The sequence below is a fragment of the Oncorhynchus masou genome, chromosome 31 (assembly GCF_036934945.1).
Source record: "Oncorhynchus masou masou isolate Uvic2021 chromosome 31, UVic_Omas_1.1, whole genome shotgun sequence".
Classification (NCBI taxonomy): domain Eukaryota; kingdom Metazoa; phylum Chordata; class Actinopteri; order Salmoniformes; family Salmonidae; genus Oncorhynchus; species Oncorhynchus masou.
In genome coordinates this window covers 90,760,590-90,776,859 of record NC_088242.1, presented here as the reverse complement: position 1 = coordinate 90,776,859, position 16,270 = coordinate 90,760,590, and the positions used below count along the sequence as shown (strand labels likewise).

At 46.5% G+C, this 16,270-nt stretch overlaps 1 protein-coding gene across 1 annotated transcript; it reads right to left on the bottom strand.

Annotated features, from left to right (window-relative positions):
* Positions 1-1,326: 1,326 nt before the first annotated feature.
* Positions 1,327-6,904, bottom strand: LOC135524741 (transmembrane gamma-carboxyglutamic acid protein 1-like). Its single transcript, XM_064952529.1, has 4 exons — positions 6,825-6,904; positions 6,053-6,098; positions 4,799-4,962; positions 1,327-4,197 (listed from the first exon to the last, which is right to left on the bottom strand). The coding sequence occupies exons 2-4, from the start codon at positions 6,060-6,062 to the stop codon at positions 3,778-3,780; spliced, it is 594 nt and encodes a 197-aa protein (XP_064808601.1). The 5' UTR covers positions 6,063-6,098; positions 6,825-6,904; the 3' UTR covers positions 1,327-3,777.
* Positions 6,905-16,270: the final 9,366 nt, after the last annotated feature.

Genomic DNA, 16,270 nt, shown 5'->3' with positions numbered 1-16,270 from the left:
ATTAATTCAAGCTCAGTACATATCCAAAGGTTTACCATATATTTACATGAATGTATTTGCTTAAGGCATTGTAAAAACAGAATTTCAAAAGGTAACAGTACAATAATAGGTCATGTCCAGAAACTCATCTTCTACCACCTATGTGTACACTTAAAAGATCTGAAATGACTGGACAGATGTAAGCAAAATAGCAACTATTCCACCTAGCCTATCAGAGGGAAAGGTGGAACTATCACCATATTGCTTTAGCACATGGCTGGGCAACTGACGGCCACCCTTTCGAAGGCCATCAGATCAATAATATAATAATAGGAACTGTCAGGGTATCAACTTACTACTGTTGAGAGTTAGAATACACAAAGTGCAATTTCCAAATGTGGATGTGCATCATCAGTTTCTCTTATGTCAAGTCACTGATAGTCATTCAATTAGCTCATGTCAGCTAAACATTTTTAGATTGCTTGTTTTAGTGGCCAGCTATCTAAACCTTTTATTATGGTAAAATTATAAGCCGGGGGACCCTATTGATTTTGTTAATCTCAATCAGATATTAAAAACTGCAACAACAAAAAATCTCTCCACCCTAATGCAAAATGTGCCAAATTGTAGAACATTTGCTGTTAAACTACCCCATGGCAAAATGAGTAGAATTGCATGAAATGAAGTAAACATATCTGCTGTCAACCTGCAGAGCTACCCTCCTGTAGGTTCTCTCTCCAACCCTGTTCCTGGAGAGCTACCCTCCTGTAGGTTCTCACTCCAACCCTGTTCCTGGAGAGCTACCCTCCTGTAGGTTCTCACTCCAACCCTGTTCCTGGAGAGCTACCCTCCTGTAGGTTCTCACTCCAAACCTGTTCCTGGAGAGCTACCCTCCTGTAGGTTCTCACTCCAACCCTGTTCCTGGAGAGCTACCCTCCTGTAGGTTCTGGAGAGCACTCCAAAACCTGTTCCTGGAGAGCTACCCTCCTGTAGGTTCTCACTCCAACCCTGTTCCTGGAGTTCCTGGAGCTACCCTCCTGTAGGTTCTCACTCCAACCCTGTTCCTGGAGAGCTACCCTCCTGTAGGTTCTCACTCCCCTGTTCCTGGAGAGCAACCCTGTTCCTGGAGAGCTACCCTCCTGTAGGTTCTCACTCCAACCCTGTTCCTGGAGAGCTACCCTCCTGTAGGTTCTCACTCCAACCCTGTTCCTGGAGAGCTACCCCTCCTGTTCCTGGAGGTTCTCACTCCAACCCTGTTCCTGGAGAGCTACCCTCCTGTAGGTTCTCTCCAACCCTGTTCCTGGAGAGCTACCCTCCTGTTCTCTCTCCAACCCTGTTCCTGGGAGCTACCCTCCTGTAGGTTCTCTCCAACCCTGTTCCTGGAGAGCTACCCTCCTGTAGGTTCTCACTCCAACCCTGTTCCTGGAGAGCTACCCTCCTGTAGGTTCTCACTCCAACCCTGTTCCTGGAGAGCTACCCTCCTGTAGGTTCTCTCCAACCCTGTTCCTGGAGAGCTACCCTCCTGTAGGTTCTCTCTCCAACCCTGTTCCTGGGGAGCTACCCTCCTGTAGGTTCTCTCCAACCCTGTTCCTGGGGAGCTACCATCCAGTAGGTTCTCTCTCCAACCCTAATCTAGCGCACCTGATTCTAATAATTAGCTGGTTGATGAGCTGAATCAGGTTAGTTACAACAGGAGTTGGAGTGAAACTGTACAAGAGGGTAGCACTCCAGGAACAGGATTGGAGAGCCCTGGTTAAAAGGGTAGGGGCCATTTCTGGACAGGGCCATAAACCCAACCAAAATGTCTACCTCAACCAGCACATCCCAATCACAGGTCATATAGCATAGAGATAAGTGCTGCAGTTCCACAGGTCAACAAAATACATCAGTCCTCTCATACATCTGCAGTGTACAGATTACACAGGCCCCGTGCACACTCAAGTCCTACAACTGATGTATAACGCATTTGGCACAATGTTTTGCGTTGCATCACAACCAATCTCAACAACGCTGTGTGATTATTTTTGTAGAGACACGGCACAATTACTGTGTAAACATTATTGTGCAGACAAAGGCCGTATTTCAATACGTAGAGTGCTGTCGACAATACGCCTTCTAAAGGCGATGTTCCCAACGTTTGCTGAGATCGCATCAACAGTACACGTTGCAATGTCGGCACAATCGGGAATTACTGTTAAAATGTCAACGCACTTTGACGCGGATAAGATTGAACCCCGGTCAAAATACATTGTCTCAAGAAATAAGTGTTTACAGGGCCATCGTCATATTACATGTATCAATATCACTTATAATAATGAATATTACACAGATATTTCGTGTTTAGGATGTATACATTTCGTCCCCCAGCTGCATAATTGGCACGTAAAATATACAGTTGCCCAAAAGCTGATGACATTATTGGTGAGTATTATTGGTAGTGCTGAATTGAACCAAACCAACTGCCACAACACAAAGTGCCTTCAGTCACACACCTCATGTTATTCACACCATTATCAATGTCGTCGGTGCCGTTATCCGCAGTAAAAGAAAAATGCGCTCACACACACATACACTGTGCGTAGTGACATTTAATACTGTATGTAGCCCAAAGAGAGAAAATGGGTAATTGTCTGTAGCTTCCTGTCCCCTCGCAGGTCACGCTGCGCTCCATGCCAGCACAGCTCCCATAGTGTCACACGGAGACTCTATGCCCTATTTAGTGCACTAATACCCATATGGATGAGTCAAAATTAGTACACTACATAGGGAATAGGGTAACATTTGGGATGTACCCTTAGGGAATATGGTCTGAGAATATTGACTGTCCCTGACTAATTCATATGACGCTGGGATAGATCCATCCACGTCTATGTGTACAAAGCTACTACTGGCTAACCAAAATGTATGGCAAAAATTTCAACTTTTTTTCATTTTCTTTTTTTTACAATTCACTCTCCGAGCAATCAAAACAACACACACATATATATATATATATATATATACATATACACACACACTGATCAGAAAGCACACAGCTTGAAATAAGTTTTGAAAATAACTGATTAGTTATCAGATTTGATATTTCTCTCCTTTTTAGAAGTATGGAAATCAGAAGTTTTTTTTAACTTTACACCATTCATCAAGCCCCAAACCTCCAGCGTAGTCATAACATCACTGATGTATGGCAGTATGGTTAAATACCTGTACATTTGGGTATAGCAAAATCTAACATTTGGTATCATCTTCACCATCACTCCACCCCTATCCGATGGTCAGTGCAAGCATCAACGTTATTGCATCCAACATCTCTGTGTTAGTGTAGTAACATAACAGTTAGAGGGAGGTGAGCGGGAGGGTGAGACTGGGCAGGAGGATCTAAGCTCATGTGTCAAACTTATTCCACTGAGGTGTTGACCTCCTCCCTTCCACTGAGGTGTTCCCTCCTCCCTTCCACTGAGGTGTTCCCTCCTCCCTTCCACTGAGGTGTTCCCTCCTCCCTTCCACTGAGGTGTTCCCTCCTCCCTTCCACTGAGGTGTTCCCTCCTCCCTTCCACTGAGGTGTTCCCTCCTCCCTTCCACTGAGGTGTTCCCTCCTCCCTTCCACTGAGGTGTTCCCTCCTCCCTTGGACCTGACTGACGAATTAAGGTCATTGATTAGTTAGTACCTCCCCTCAGCTGGTCTGAATTGAGAAGAAAAAAAACAAACACCACCAGACAGACGGCCCTCCATGGAATGAGTTTGACACCCCTGATCTAGCTGGATGGGGGCCGGTTGAGACAGGGCATGGGGGGGTCACTTCACTTCCCATGGCCAATGATGTCCTCATACTGAGGAGGAGGCTCTGTCTCTATGTGCACATCTGTGTGGCCGACCGCCTCGTCGTAAGACGGGGGCGGGTCTCCTCTACCTCCCCTCGCCGACGTGACCTCCGAGCCCGGGTCGGCGGGGCTGCTGTTGACGCTGAGCTCCGAGTGGTCTTGGAGGTCCCGCCCCCACTGGTCCATGGAGACCAACGATAGGGTGGGGTCCCGGTGGGAGTGGCCCAGGGCGAGGTTGCGTTCCGAGCGCTTGCGGGAGTGGCAGCGCCACACAGTGATGGCCACACCGGAGATCAGGAGCACCAGGAGCAAGGGGAGGATCAGGTAGAGGGAGTGGACTCTGCCCTCCAACTGCTGCCCGCCACTGCTCTCCCGCACATACTCCTCCCAGAACCGTTGCTGCAGCCAATCAGAGAGATACACCGTCAGAATTATCCGCTTAGAATAACCTCAGGGGGCATTGAGTTATATGTTGAAGAATATAATAAAGAAATGAACGTAACAGATAATCAAGATTTCACTGTAATATGGAATGTTAAAGAAATGCCATCTGTAATGTTCTGAATGTCAAGCTCCAGAAAACACACACACACAGCTGTCCGTATGTACTACATCCCTCTGCGTGACTGACTGTGCCTTCCCACCCCTGACAATAGTTCTTGTAATGATCCTCTCCCTACTGAGCAGCTCGCTCTCTTTCTCAGGGAGTCAGCTGCTCTTCTTGCTGACCATCATCCCTTCCTGAAAAACAGGAACATTCCACTGGCCAGCACACTGGAGTAGGACTACAAGTGTTTTTGTTAGAATGAGAATGTGTGTCTCTCAATAAGGGAGCAAAGGCAACAAAGAGCATTGTGTGTGTTGCATACGGGTTGGGGTCAATTCTATTTCAATTTAGAAAGTCAACAAGGTAGTCAAACATTCAAATTGTCCTTAATGCTTATCATTTACTTCCTGAATTGAAATTGACCCCAACCTTTGTTGCGTGCGTCTCACTCACAGTTTTCTCATCGTTCTCAAAGGCCTCCCTGGCTTCCTCATAGGTGCAGATCTCCTCTCTGCACTCTCTCTGGATGTTGCCCTGACGGATCTCCTCTAACAGGTAGCCGTTGTCCCTGCGCAAACGCCTCAGCACTGTGTTGGCGAGGTCCGACGGCAAGAACACTGTCAGAGAGAGATGAAGGGAGACCAGAGAGGCAGAGAGAAGCAGGAATAGAGAGCGCAAGAGAGCGAGACAGAAAGAGAGAGCGAGAGAGCGAGACAGAAAGAGAGAGCGAGAGAGGGGGACAGGAAGAGAGAGCGAGAGAGGGGGACAGGAAGAGAGAGCGAGAGAGGGGGACAGGAAGAGAGAGCGAGAGAGGGGGACAGGAAGAGAGAGCGAGAGAGGGGGACAGGAAGAGAGAGCGAGAGAGGGGGACAGGAAGAGAGAGCGAGAGAGGGGGACAGGAAGAGAGAGCGAGAGAGGGGGACAGGAAGAGAGAGCGAGAGAGGGGGACAGGAAGAGAGAGCGAGAGAGGGGGACAGGAAGAGAGAGCGAGAGAGGGGGACAGGAAGAGAGAGCGAGAGAGGGGGACAGGAAGAGAGAGCGAGAGAGGGGGACAGGAAGAGAGAGCGAGAGAGGGGGACAGGAAGAGAGAGCGAGAGAGGGGACAGGAAGAGAGAGCGAGAGAGGGGGACAGGAAGAGAGAGCGAGAGAGGGGGACAGGAAGAGAGAGCGAGAGAGGGGGACAGGAAGAGAGAGCGAGAGAGGGGGACAGGAAGAGAGAGCGAGAGAGGTGGGCAGGAAGAGAGAGCGAGAGAGGGGCAGGAAGAGAGACGGCCCATTGTGATACAGTTTGGATTCGAACCAGAGTCTGTAGTGACGCCTCTAGTACTGACATAGTGTCTTAGAACACCTTGCCACTCGGGATTGAGAGGCAAAGAGAAAAAGAGGCAGAGGTTGATACAAAGAAAGTAGAAAAAGAGGGAAATGCCTACTAACTACATTTCTGTATAAAACAAAAGCTTCTTTGATTAGAAAGGCCAACCATGGCCAGTATAAGGGAAACTAGCTCTTGGAATCAAGACAGGCGGACAGAGCAGCCCTCTGTTAAGCTGATCTGGGATCAGACCAGAGGCTGTGGACAGGAACCATATTGTGTTTATACGCCCCTGGAATGCCTGATTAGACTCACTTAAGGGAGAGTCGGCTAACATTTGTATTTTCCTGGGTAAACCATGTTTTGAAGTTTAAACAAGGCCCTTCCCAACTTACCACTCCCCATGATTCCTTCTGGTCTGTTTGGGATGGGTGACAGTGTCTGTTGATAGAAAAACATTCACCAAAACAGTTACCAACTTTAATGAGCAGAAACGGGTCAACAGCGGAGTCATACAACAGTTGGTTCAGATATTTACAGAACTCTACATATCCAAACTAGAAAGTAGGCCATCATGTCCACTGGGTGTTTAGGCCACTTTTCCCATAGAGCGTCAATGTCCACTATTATTCCCATTTAAGTCCTGCCCTGACAACCGCCCAACGGAAATGGCCGTCACAAGCAGTGTGCTGTGAATTTCAGACATCCGTGGCTAAAAACCGAATGACCCAAAGCTAACCAGGGTGACAGGAACGTTACTGCCATGACCGAAAGAGCCTAAAAGACCAACACAAATGTAATAAACACAGCGCCGTACGCGCCAGCTCTGACCGTCTCCTGGAAAGCGGCACTGGATGTAAAATTGTTAAACCTTTATTTTAGAACAATTAAAACAAGTTATATTGACTGCGATATCAAATACATGATATTATAGCTGCCTATGTGTGTCATGGATATCTGAGATTGACGCTTGTCTTGCTAACGGTTAGCTTGCTGACAAGCGGATGATTTGTATCAAATAATTTCCTGGCTGATTTTCTACATTGTAACAAGCGACTCCTATCATTCCAATCAGGAAATATTTCCACGAGCCGCTTCAAGAACACACGAAATATTCAAGGCATTTATTTGTCAAATGAAAATGGTGAAGAATGTAACTTTATTTACCTATTTTCCTTTAGGAATGCGCTCTATACTCCAGTATTGCCTCGACGACCATTATATTGCAACGCACGCGCAAAAGCCCGTTCAGAAGTTTTTTTCTTTCTCCTGTTTAAAGGGACAGTCAACAGGAATTTTAGCCACCAAGAACTCGCATCATACCAAGCGACTGACATCAAATGCCTTCTATGTGCTATCTCTACACAATCATTATTAGTTTTACATTATGAATTACTATATAACTGGGAGTGAGTGTGCTGCAAGAATGAAATAATTCGTAAACTACTCTCGGTGCACAATTAGGGCTACTGGAGCTTTGTAGACCACCTCGTGCTATGCACCAGGAAATGTTGCATGTCAAACTTGATTTACGGGGTTCCCATGGTCTTGCGGGCATTGACTCCTGAGTCAATAGCAGTCAGTGCATGGGAGTTTGGTCTTTAGGTTCCAATGTAATTACTGCAGTCTGCACTAGCCTACCATAGTCTAGGCACTAAGCATTTTAGAAACAAAATGTGTGCTGCATTGTGCACTGAAATTACAAATCAACTAAATTATCTCTTGAATAGCATTATAAAAATATAAACTATACCATACAGTGCTAATTGTTGGTCTCAGTAGCATCAGACTATCAAGGCAGGTAGCATTGTGGTTAGAGCGTATACCGAAAGGTTGCCAGATCGAATTCCCAAGTTGACAAGGTAAGAATCTGAACAAGGCAGTTAACCCACTCTTCTTAGGCCGTCATTGAAAATAAAATAAAAATTCTTAACTAACTTGCCATGTAAAATAAAACATTGTAATCAGGATTCTCACAGGGGAATAGCAAGGTAATGAGTGGATCATCACACATGAACCCCTTAATCCTAAAAAAAAGCCTTTTTCCTTGTGGGGACCAGTCCTCACTTTTCCTTGTTCTACTATCCTTGTGAGGACTTCTGTAACCAACAAGGATAGTGAAACCAAACACACACACACACACAGGCATTAATTCAAGCAAGAACAAACACATGATTGATTGTTGTTGAAATGACAGTGATTCAACCATATTTTCCCCAGTGGGATGCATGATACATACTATATCTAACCATGTGGAGCATCTCCCGTCTGCACCTCTGGTGCAATTCTAATGCCTTGGGGTATTGTTTTAAGGTAAACAAAAGGTTCCAACCAAAACAACAGAGGTGGAAGGTCAACCCGACGACAAGGTGGAAGGTCGACCCGACGACAAGGTGGAAGGTCGACCCGACGACAAAGAGGATTTTATGTCTCTCTATATTTTGGTCATTGCCAGATAATAGGTGTTTAACCACACTATCAAAGATGAAGCAGAAATGTGTACATTTGAGTGTTTTGATGTGATTGTTTAAACAAATTTCCATTTTTGTGTTTCAAAGATCCAATGTCATGGTGAATATTTACATTGAATTCCTGTTGAATATGTGTTAGTTGACAACTCAACCATATGTAAATAAAAAATACACGTTGAACTGACATCTGTGCCCCAGACCTAGTGCCAGGATAAAGTGACTAAGGGGGCAGTTGAAATTGGCGAGGGGGCAACATTTTTTGGGGGGCGGGGTGTTCTTGCATCTGAATTTTATTGAGTTTTCCTTATATCAGGCTATACCACAATAAACATAAAGTTAAAATGCAGAGACTCCAAGATCATCAGATCTGTCGCCTATCTCTTATGTGCTGGAGCAGCACAATGGACAGCACACGACAGCTGGGCCGTTATGGTCATATAGGCTACAAGATAGATAGGGCAATTCACCTATTACAAACAGCCTATGTGAATGGAGCTGTCCACACAGCTGTCTTAACAAAATCATGCAAAATAATACATACTAAATACTGAAAGTAGTAGCCTAGTTATTCATGCACGCAAACAAAAATACTGAATAGCAGTTTGGCTTAGAATATCATGGCACAACTGCGAATGAATGAGAACAGAACAACCCAGCGGTACCAAGTAGTAGGCCGAGTAAACAAAATATCCCGTTGATAAAGACATGAAACAATCTATATTTAGGTTAGTTACAGTTACAGTAAACCAACACAGTAAACAAAAGGCAAATGGAGATCCAAATAACCTCAACAAAGTCTACAGCCTACAGCCTACAACAGTGAGATGCAGCCGAAAGCCTACTACAGTGAGATGCAGCCTACAGCCTACTACAGTGAGATGCAGCCTACAGTCTACTACAGTGAGATGCGGCCTACAACAGTGAGATGTAGCCTACAGCCTACAGCCTACTACAGTGATATACAGCCTACAGCCTAATACAGTGAGATGCAGCCTAATACAGTAAGATGCAGTCTACAGTCTACAGCCAACAGCCTACTACAGTGAGATGCAGCCTACAGCCTACATCCTGCTACAGTGACATGCAGCCTACAGTCTACTACAGTGAGATGCAGCCTACAGCCTACTACAGTGAGATGCAGCCTACAGCCTACTACAGTGAGATGCAGCCTACAGCCTACAGCCTACTACAGTGAGATACAGCCTACAGTCTACTGCGTACTACAGTGAGATGTGGTCTACAGCCTACTACAGTGAGATGCAGCCTACAGCCTACTACAGTGAGATGCAGCCTACAGCCTACAGCCTACTACAGTGAGATGCAGCCTACAGCCTACTGCGTACTACAGTGAGATGTGGTCTACAGTCTACTACAGTGAGATGCAGCCTACAGCCTAATACACTGAGATGCAGCCTAGAGCCTACTACAGTGAGATGCAGCCTACACCCTACTGCAGTGAGATGCAGCCTACAACCTACAGCGAGATGCACTCTACAGCCTACCTCCGTGAGATGCAGCCTACAGCCTACCACAGTGAGATGCAACCTATAGCCTACTACAGTGAGATGCAGCCTACAGCCTACAGTTTACTACAGTGAGATGCAGCCTACAATCTACAGTCTACTGCAGTGAGATGCAGCCTACAGCCTACTACAGTGAGATGCAGCCTACAGCCTACTACAGTGAGATGCAGCCTACAGCCTACTGCAGTGAGATGCAGCCTACAGCCTACTACAGTGAGATGCAGCCTACAGCCTACAGCCTACTACAGTGAGATGCAGCCTACAGCCTACTACAGTGTGATGCAGCCTACAGCCGACTACAGTGAGATGCAGCCTACAGCCTATAGCCTACTACAGTGAGATGCAGCCTACAGCCTACAGCCTACTACAGTGAGATGCAGTCCACAGCCTACTACAGTGAGATGCAGCCTACAGCCTACTACAGTGAGATGCAGCCTACAGCCGAATACAGTGAGATGCAGCCTACTACAGTGATATACAGCCTACAGCCAAATACAGTGAGATGCAGCCTAATACAGTGAGATGCAGCCTACAGCCTCCTACAGTGAGATGCAGCCTACAGCCTACCACAGTGAGATGCAGCCGTCAGTCTACTACAGCCTAGCCTAAACACTTTTCCAATATTTAGAGACTCATAAAACAATAGGTTACCAAGACAACCATAATAGACTGTAGCCTATCTATCTCTATGATGAAACTTGCCAATATGTAGCTATTCCCAGGGGTGTCATTTTGGCTCTTGCATTGGAATTATATTGAATTCTGTTTATATCACGCTATACCACAATAAACATAAAGGTTTTGAACAAGAATTGACAGGTTCAATGGCACAAAATCTCGCTGCGCTCTATCAGCACCATAGACGGCGCCCTACATAATAAAGCAAGATTTTGACAGAAACCAACCAGCTAGATTGTTTCAATCGTACATTTTCAAAAGAGTTGCAGCTTCCTTGATGCTCTGTGGAACTTTCTGAATAATCGATCATTCCTCTCCCCCCGAAATCTTCTTGTAATATCCCCCTCAAATGCCAGTCGAGCTTTTCTCGGGTGTAGCATGCTTCTTCTGTGTTGACTGAACACGCATGTTGCTGTGGACACCCCAAGTCAGTCCAAGTCTCAGTGCAGTAAGCACGGTCGGCATAGCGGAGAGAGGCCCAGAGAATCCCTGCAGGATATCAAGTGGGGTCCATTTGTCCTCATTGAAGACAGAGTGGGTGAATTCAGTCTGCAAAAACTCAGCTTCCACCCGAATCTGTTTTGCTTAGATTCAGCAGTGGTTTCACTTATTTCACATCTAGAAAGTCATGGCTCTCTAGGGAAAGGGCACAAAAGGCCTCCACCAGTTGGCCGTTGAATTCGATGAATCGTTCTGACATTTCACCAATGACAGCATCCAACATGCTGAATCAATCAATCAAAAACAGCAGTTCAGGGACAAGTTGAAACTGGAGCAGCAGCAGGACCAGGTGGACTGAGGACAGCCAGGAGTCATCATGCCAGGTAGTCCTGAGGCATATTCCTAGGGCTGTGCACCATGGTGGCCGTAAACTTAAAGCCAGGGTCCGTCACCGCCTTCAGCAGCCATGTAATCTCCAGTCTTACTTCTGTGTTGCAGGAACATTTTTATTTATTTTTATTTTTAATTTCACCTTTATTTAACCAGGTAGGCAAGTTGAGAACAAGTTCTCATTTACAATTGCGACCTGGCCAAGATAAAGCAAAGCAGTTCGACAAATACAACAACACAGAGTTTCACATGGAGTAAAACAAACATACAGTCGAAACAAGTCTATATACGACGTGAGCAAATGAGGTGAAGTGAGTAAAGGAGGTGAAGGCAAAAAAAAGGCCATGGTGGCGAAGTAAATACAATATCAAATCAAATCAAATCAAATCAAATTTTATTTGTCACATACACATGGTTAGCAGATGTTAATGCGAGTGTAGCGAAATGCTTGTGCTTCTAGTTCCGACAATGCAGTAATAACCAACAAGTAATCTAACTAACAATTCCTAATCTACTGTCTTATACACAGTGTAAGGGGATAAAGAATATGTACATAAGGATATATGAGTGAGTGATGGTACAGAGCAGCATAGGCAAGATACAGTAGATGGTATCGAGTACAGTATATACATGTGAGATGAGTATGTAAACAAAGTGGCATAGTTAAAGTGGCTAGTGATACATGTATTACATAAGGATGCAGTCGATGATATAGAGTACAGTATATAGGTATGCATATGAGATGAATAATGTAGGGTAAGATAGATAGAAGCTGTTTTTCAGTCTCTCGGTCCCAGCTTTGATGCACCTGTACTGACCTCGCCTTCTGGATGATAGCGGGGTGAACAGGCAGTGGCTCGGGTGGTAGATGTCCTTGATGATCTTTATGGCCTTCCTGTAACATCGGGTGGTGTAGGTGTCCTGGAGGGCAGGTAGTTTGCCCCCGATGATGCGTTGTGCAGACCTCACTACCCTCTGGAGAGCCTTACGGTTGAGGGCGGAGCAGTTGCCGTACCAGGCGGTGATACAGCCCGCCAGGATGCTCTCGATTGTGCCTCTGTAGAAGTTTGTGAGTGCTTTTGGTGACAAGCCGAATTTCTTCAGCCTCCTGAGGTTGAAGAGGCGCTGCTGCGCCTTCTTCACGATGCTGTCTGTGTGAGTGGACCAATTCAGTTTGTCTGTGATGTGTATGCCGAGGAACTTAAAACTTGCTACTCTCTCCACTACTGTTCCATCGATGTGGATAGGGGGTGTTCCCTCTGCTGTTTCCTGAAGTCCACAATCATCTCCTTAGTTTTGTTGACGTTGAGTGTGAGGTTATTTTCCTGACACCACACTCCGAGGGCCCTCACCTCCTCCCTGTAGGCCGTCTCGTCGTTGTTGGTAATCAAGCCTACCACTGTTGTGTCGTCCGCAAACTTGATGATTGAGTTGGAGGCGTGCGTGGCCACGCAGTCGTGGGTGAACAGGGAGTACAGGAGAGGGCTCAGAACGCACCCTTGTGGGGCCCCAGTGTTGAGGATCAGCGGGGAGGAGATGTTGTTACCTACCCTCACCACCTGGGGGCGGCCCGTCAGGAAGTCCAGTACCCAGTTGCACAGGGCGGGGTCGAGACCCAGGGTCTCGAGCTTGATGACGAGCTTGGAGGGTACTATGGTGTTGAATGCCGAGCTGTAGTCGATGAACAGCATTCTCACATAGGTATTCCTCTTGTCCAGATGGGTTAGGGCAGTGTGCAGTGTGGTTGAGATTGCATCGTCTGTGGACCTATTTGAGCGGTAAGCAAATTGGAGTGGGTCTAGGGAGTCAGGTAGGGTGGAGGTGATATGGTCCTTGACTAGTCTCTCAAAGCACTTCATGATGACGGAAGTGAGTGCTACGGGGCGGTAGTCGTTTAGCTCAGTTACCTTAGCTTTCTTGGGAACAGGAACGATGGTGGCCCTCTTGAAGCATGTGGGAACAGCAGACTGGTATAGGGATTGATTGAATATGTCCGTAAACACACCAGCCAGCTGGTCTGCGCATGCTCTGAGGGCGCGGCTGGGGATGCCGTCTGGGCCTGCAGCCTTGCGAGGGTTAACACGTTTAAATGTTTTACTCACCTCGGCTGCAGTGAAGGAGAGACCGCATTTTTCCGTTGCAGGCAGTGTCAGTGGCACTGTATTGTCCTCAAAGCGGGCAAAAAAGTTATTTAGTCTGCCTGGGAGCAAGACATCCTGGTCCGTGACTGGGCTGGATTTCTTCCTGTAGTCCGTGATTGACTGTAGACCCTGCCACATGCCTCTTGTGTCTGAGCCGTTGAATTGGGATTCTACTTTGTCTCTGTACTGACGCTTAGCTTGTTTGATAGCCTTACGGAGGGAATAGCTGCATTGTTTGTATTCAGTCATGTTACCAGACACCTTGCCCTGATTGAAAGCAGTGGTTCGTGCTTTCAGTTTCACACGAATGCTGCCATCAATCCAAGGTTTCTGGTTAGGGAATGTTTTAATCGTTGCTATGGGAACGACATCTTCAACGCACGTTCTAATGAACTCGCACACCGAATCAGCATATTCGTCAATGTTGTTATTTGACGCAATACGAAACATGTCCCAGTCCACGTGATGGAAGCAGTCTTGGAGTGTGGAGTCAGCTTGGTCGGACCAGCGTTGGACAGACCTCAGCGTGGGAGCTTCTTTTTTAGCTTTTGTCTGTAGGCAGGTATCAGCAAAATGGAGTTGTGGTCAGCTTTTCCGAAAGGGGGGCGGGGCAGGGCCTTATATGCGTCGCGGAAGTTAGAGTAACAGTGATCCAAGGTTTTTCCGCCCCTGGTTGCGCAATCGATATGCTGATAAAATTTAGGGAGTCTTGTTTTCAGATTAGCCTTGTTAAAATCCCCAACAACGATGAATGCAGCCTCCGGATAAATGGTTTCCAGTTTGCAAAGAGTTAAATAAAGTTCGTTCAGAGCCATCGATGTGTCTGCTTGGGGGGGGATATATACGGCTGTGATTATAATCGAAGAGAATTCTCTTGGTAGGTAATGCGGTCTATATTTGATTGTGAGGAATTCTAAATCAGGTGAACAGAAGGATTTGAGTTCCTGTATGTTTCTTTCATCGCACCATGCCTCGTTAGCCATAAGGCATACACCCCCACCCCTCTTCTTACCAGAAAGGTGTTTGTTTCTGTCTGCGCGATGCGTGGAGAAACCCGTTGGCTGCACCGCATCGGATAGCGTCTCTCCAGTGAGCCATGTTTCCGTGAAGCACAGAACGTTACAGTCTCTGATGTCCCTCTGGAATGCTACCCTTGCTCGGATTTCATCAACCTTGTTGTCAAGAGACTAGACATTGGCAAGAAGAATGCTAGGAAGTGGGGCACGATGTGCCCGTCTCCGTAGTCTAACCAGAAGACCGCTACGTTTCCCTCTTTTTCGGAGTCATTTTTTGGGGTCGCTGCATGCGATCCATTCCGTTGTCCTGTTTGTAAGGCAGAACACAGGATCCGCGTCGCGAAAAACATATTCTTGGTCGTACTGATGGTGAGTTGACGCTGATCTTATATACAGTAGTTCTTCTCGGCTGTATGTAATGAAACCTAAGATGACCTGAGGTACTAATGTAAGAAATAACACATAAAAAAACAAAAAACTGCATAGTTTCCTAGGAACGCGAAGCGAGGCGGCCATCTCTGTCGGCGCCGGAAGTCTAAATGTAGTAAGTAAAACACTGGAATGGTAGATTTGCAGTGGAAGAATGTGCAAAGTAGAAATAAAAATAATGGGGTGCAAAGGAATAAAATAAATAAAATAAATACAGTAGGGAAAAGAGGTAGTTGTTTGGGCTAAATTATAGGTGGGCTATGTACAGGTTCAGTAATCTGTGAGCTGCTCTGACAGCTGGTGCTTAAAGCTAGTGAGGGAGATAAGTGTTTCCAGTTTCAGAGATTTTTGTAATTCGTCCAGTCATTGGCAGCAGAGAACTTGAAGGAGAGGCGGCCAAAGAAAGAATTGGTTTTGGGGGTGACCAGAGAGATATACCTGCTGGAGCGCATGGTGACCAGCAAGCTGAGATAAGGGGGACTTTACCTTGCAGGGTCTTGTAGATGACATGGAGCCAGTGAGTTTGGCGATGAATATGAAGCGAGGGCCAGCCAACGAGAGCGTACAGGTCGCAATGGTGGGTAGTATATGGGGCTTTGGTGACAAAACGGATGGCTCTGTGATAGACTGCATCCAATATGTTGAGTAGGGTATTGGAGGCTATTTTGTAAATGACATCGCCAACGTCGAGGATTGGTAGGATGGTCATCAGTTTTACAAGGGTATGTTTGGCAGCATGAGTGAAGGATGCTTTGTTGCGAAATAGGAAGCCAACTCTAGATTTAACTTTGGATTGGAGATGTTTGATGTGGGTCTGGAAGGAGAGTTTACAGTCTAACCAGACACCTAGGTATTTGTAGTTGTCCACGTATCCTAGGTCAGAGCCGTCCAGAGTAGTGATGTTGGACAGGCGGGCAGGTGCAGGCAGCGATCGGTTGAAGGGCATGCATTTAGTTTTACTTGAGCAATTGGAGGCCACGGAAGGAGAGTTGTATGGCATTGAAGCTTGCCTGGAGGGTTGTTAACACAGTGTCCAAAGAAGGGCCAGAAGTATACAGAATGGTGTCATCTGCGTAGAGGTGGATCAGAGACTCACCAGCAGCAAGAGCGACATCATTGATGTATACAGAGAAGAGAGTCAGTCCAATAATTGAACCCTGTGGCACCCCCATAGAGACTGCCAGAGGTCCGGACAGCAAGACCCCCCGATTTGACACACTGAACTCTATCAGATAAGTAGTTGGTGAACCAGGCGAGGCAATCATTTGAGAAACCAAGGCTGTCGAGTCTGCCGATGAGGATGTGGTGATTGACAGAGTCGAAAGCCTTGGCCAGATCAATGAATATGGCTGCACAGTAATGTTTCTTATCGATGGCGGTTAATATATCGTTTAGGACCTTGAGCGTGGCTGAGGTGCACCCATGACCAGCTCTGAAACCAGATTGCATAGCAGAGAGGGTATGGTGAGATTCTAAATGGTTGCTAATCTGTTTGTTGACTTGGCTTCCGAAGACCTTAGAAAG

Coding starts and splice junctions, on each gene's coding strand:
- LOC135524741 (XM_064952529.1), bottom strand. Junction 4,198..4,798: donor TTGAGAACGATGAGAAAACT/GTGAGTGAGACG, acceptor GATTGGCTGCAG/CAACGGTTCTGGGAGGAGTA.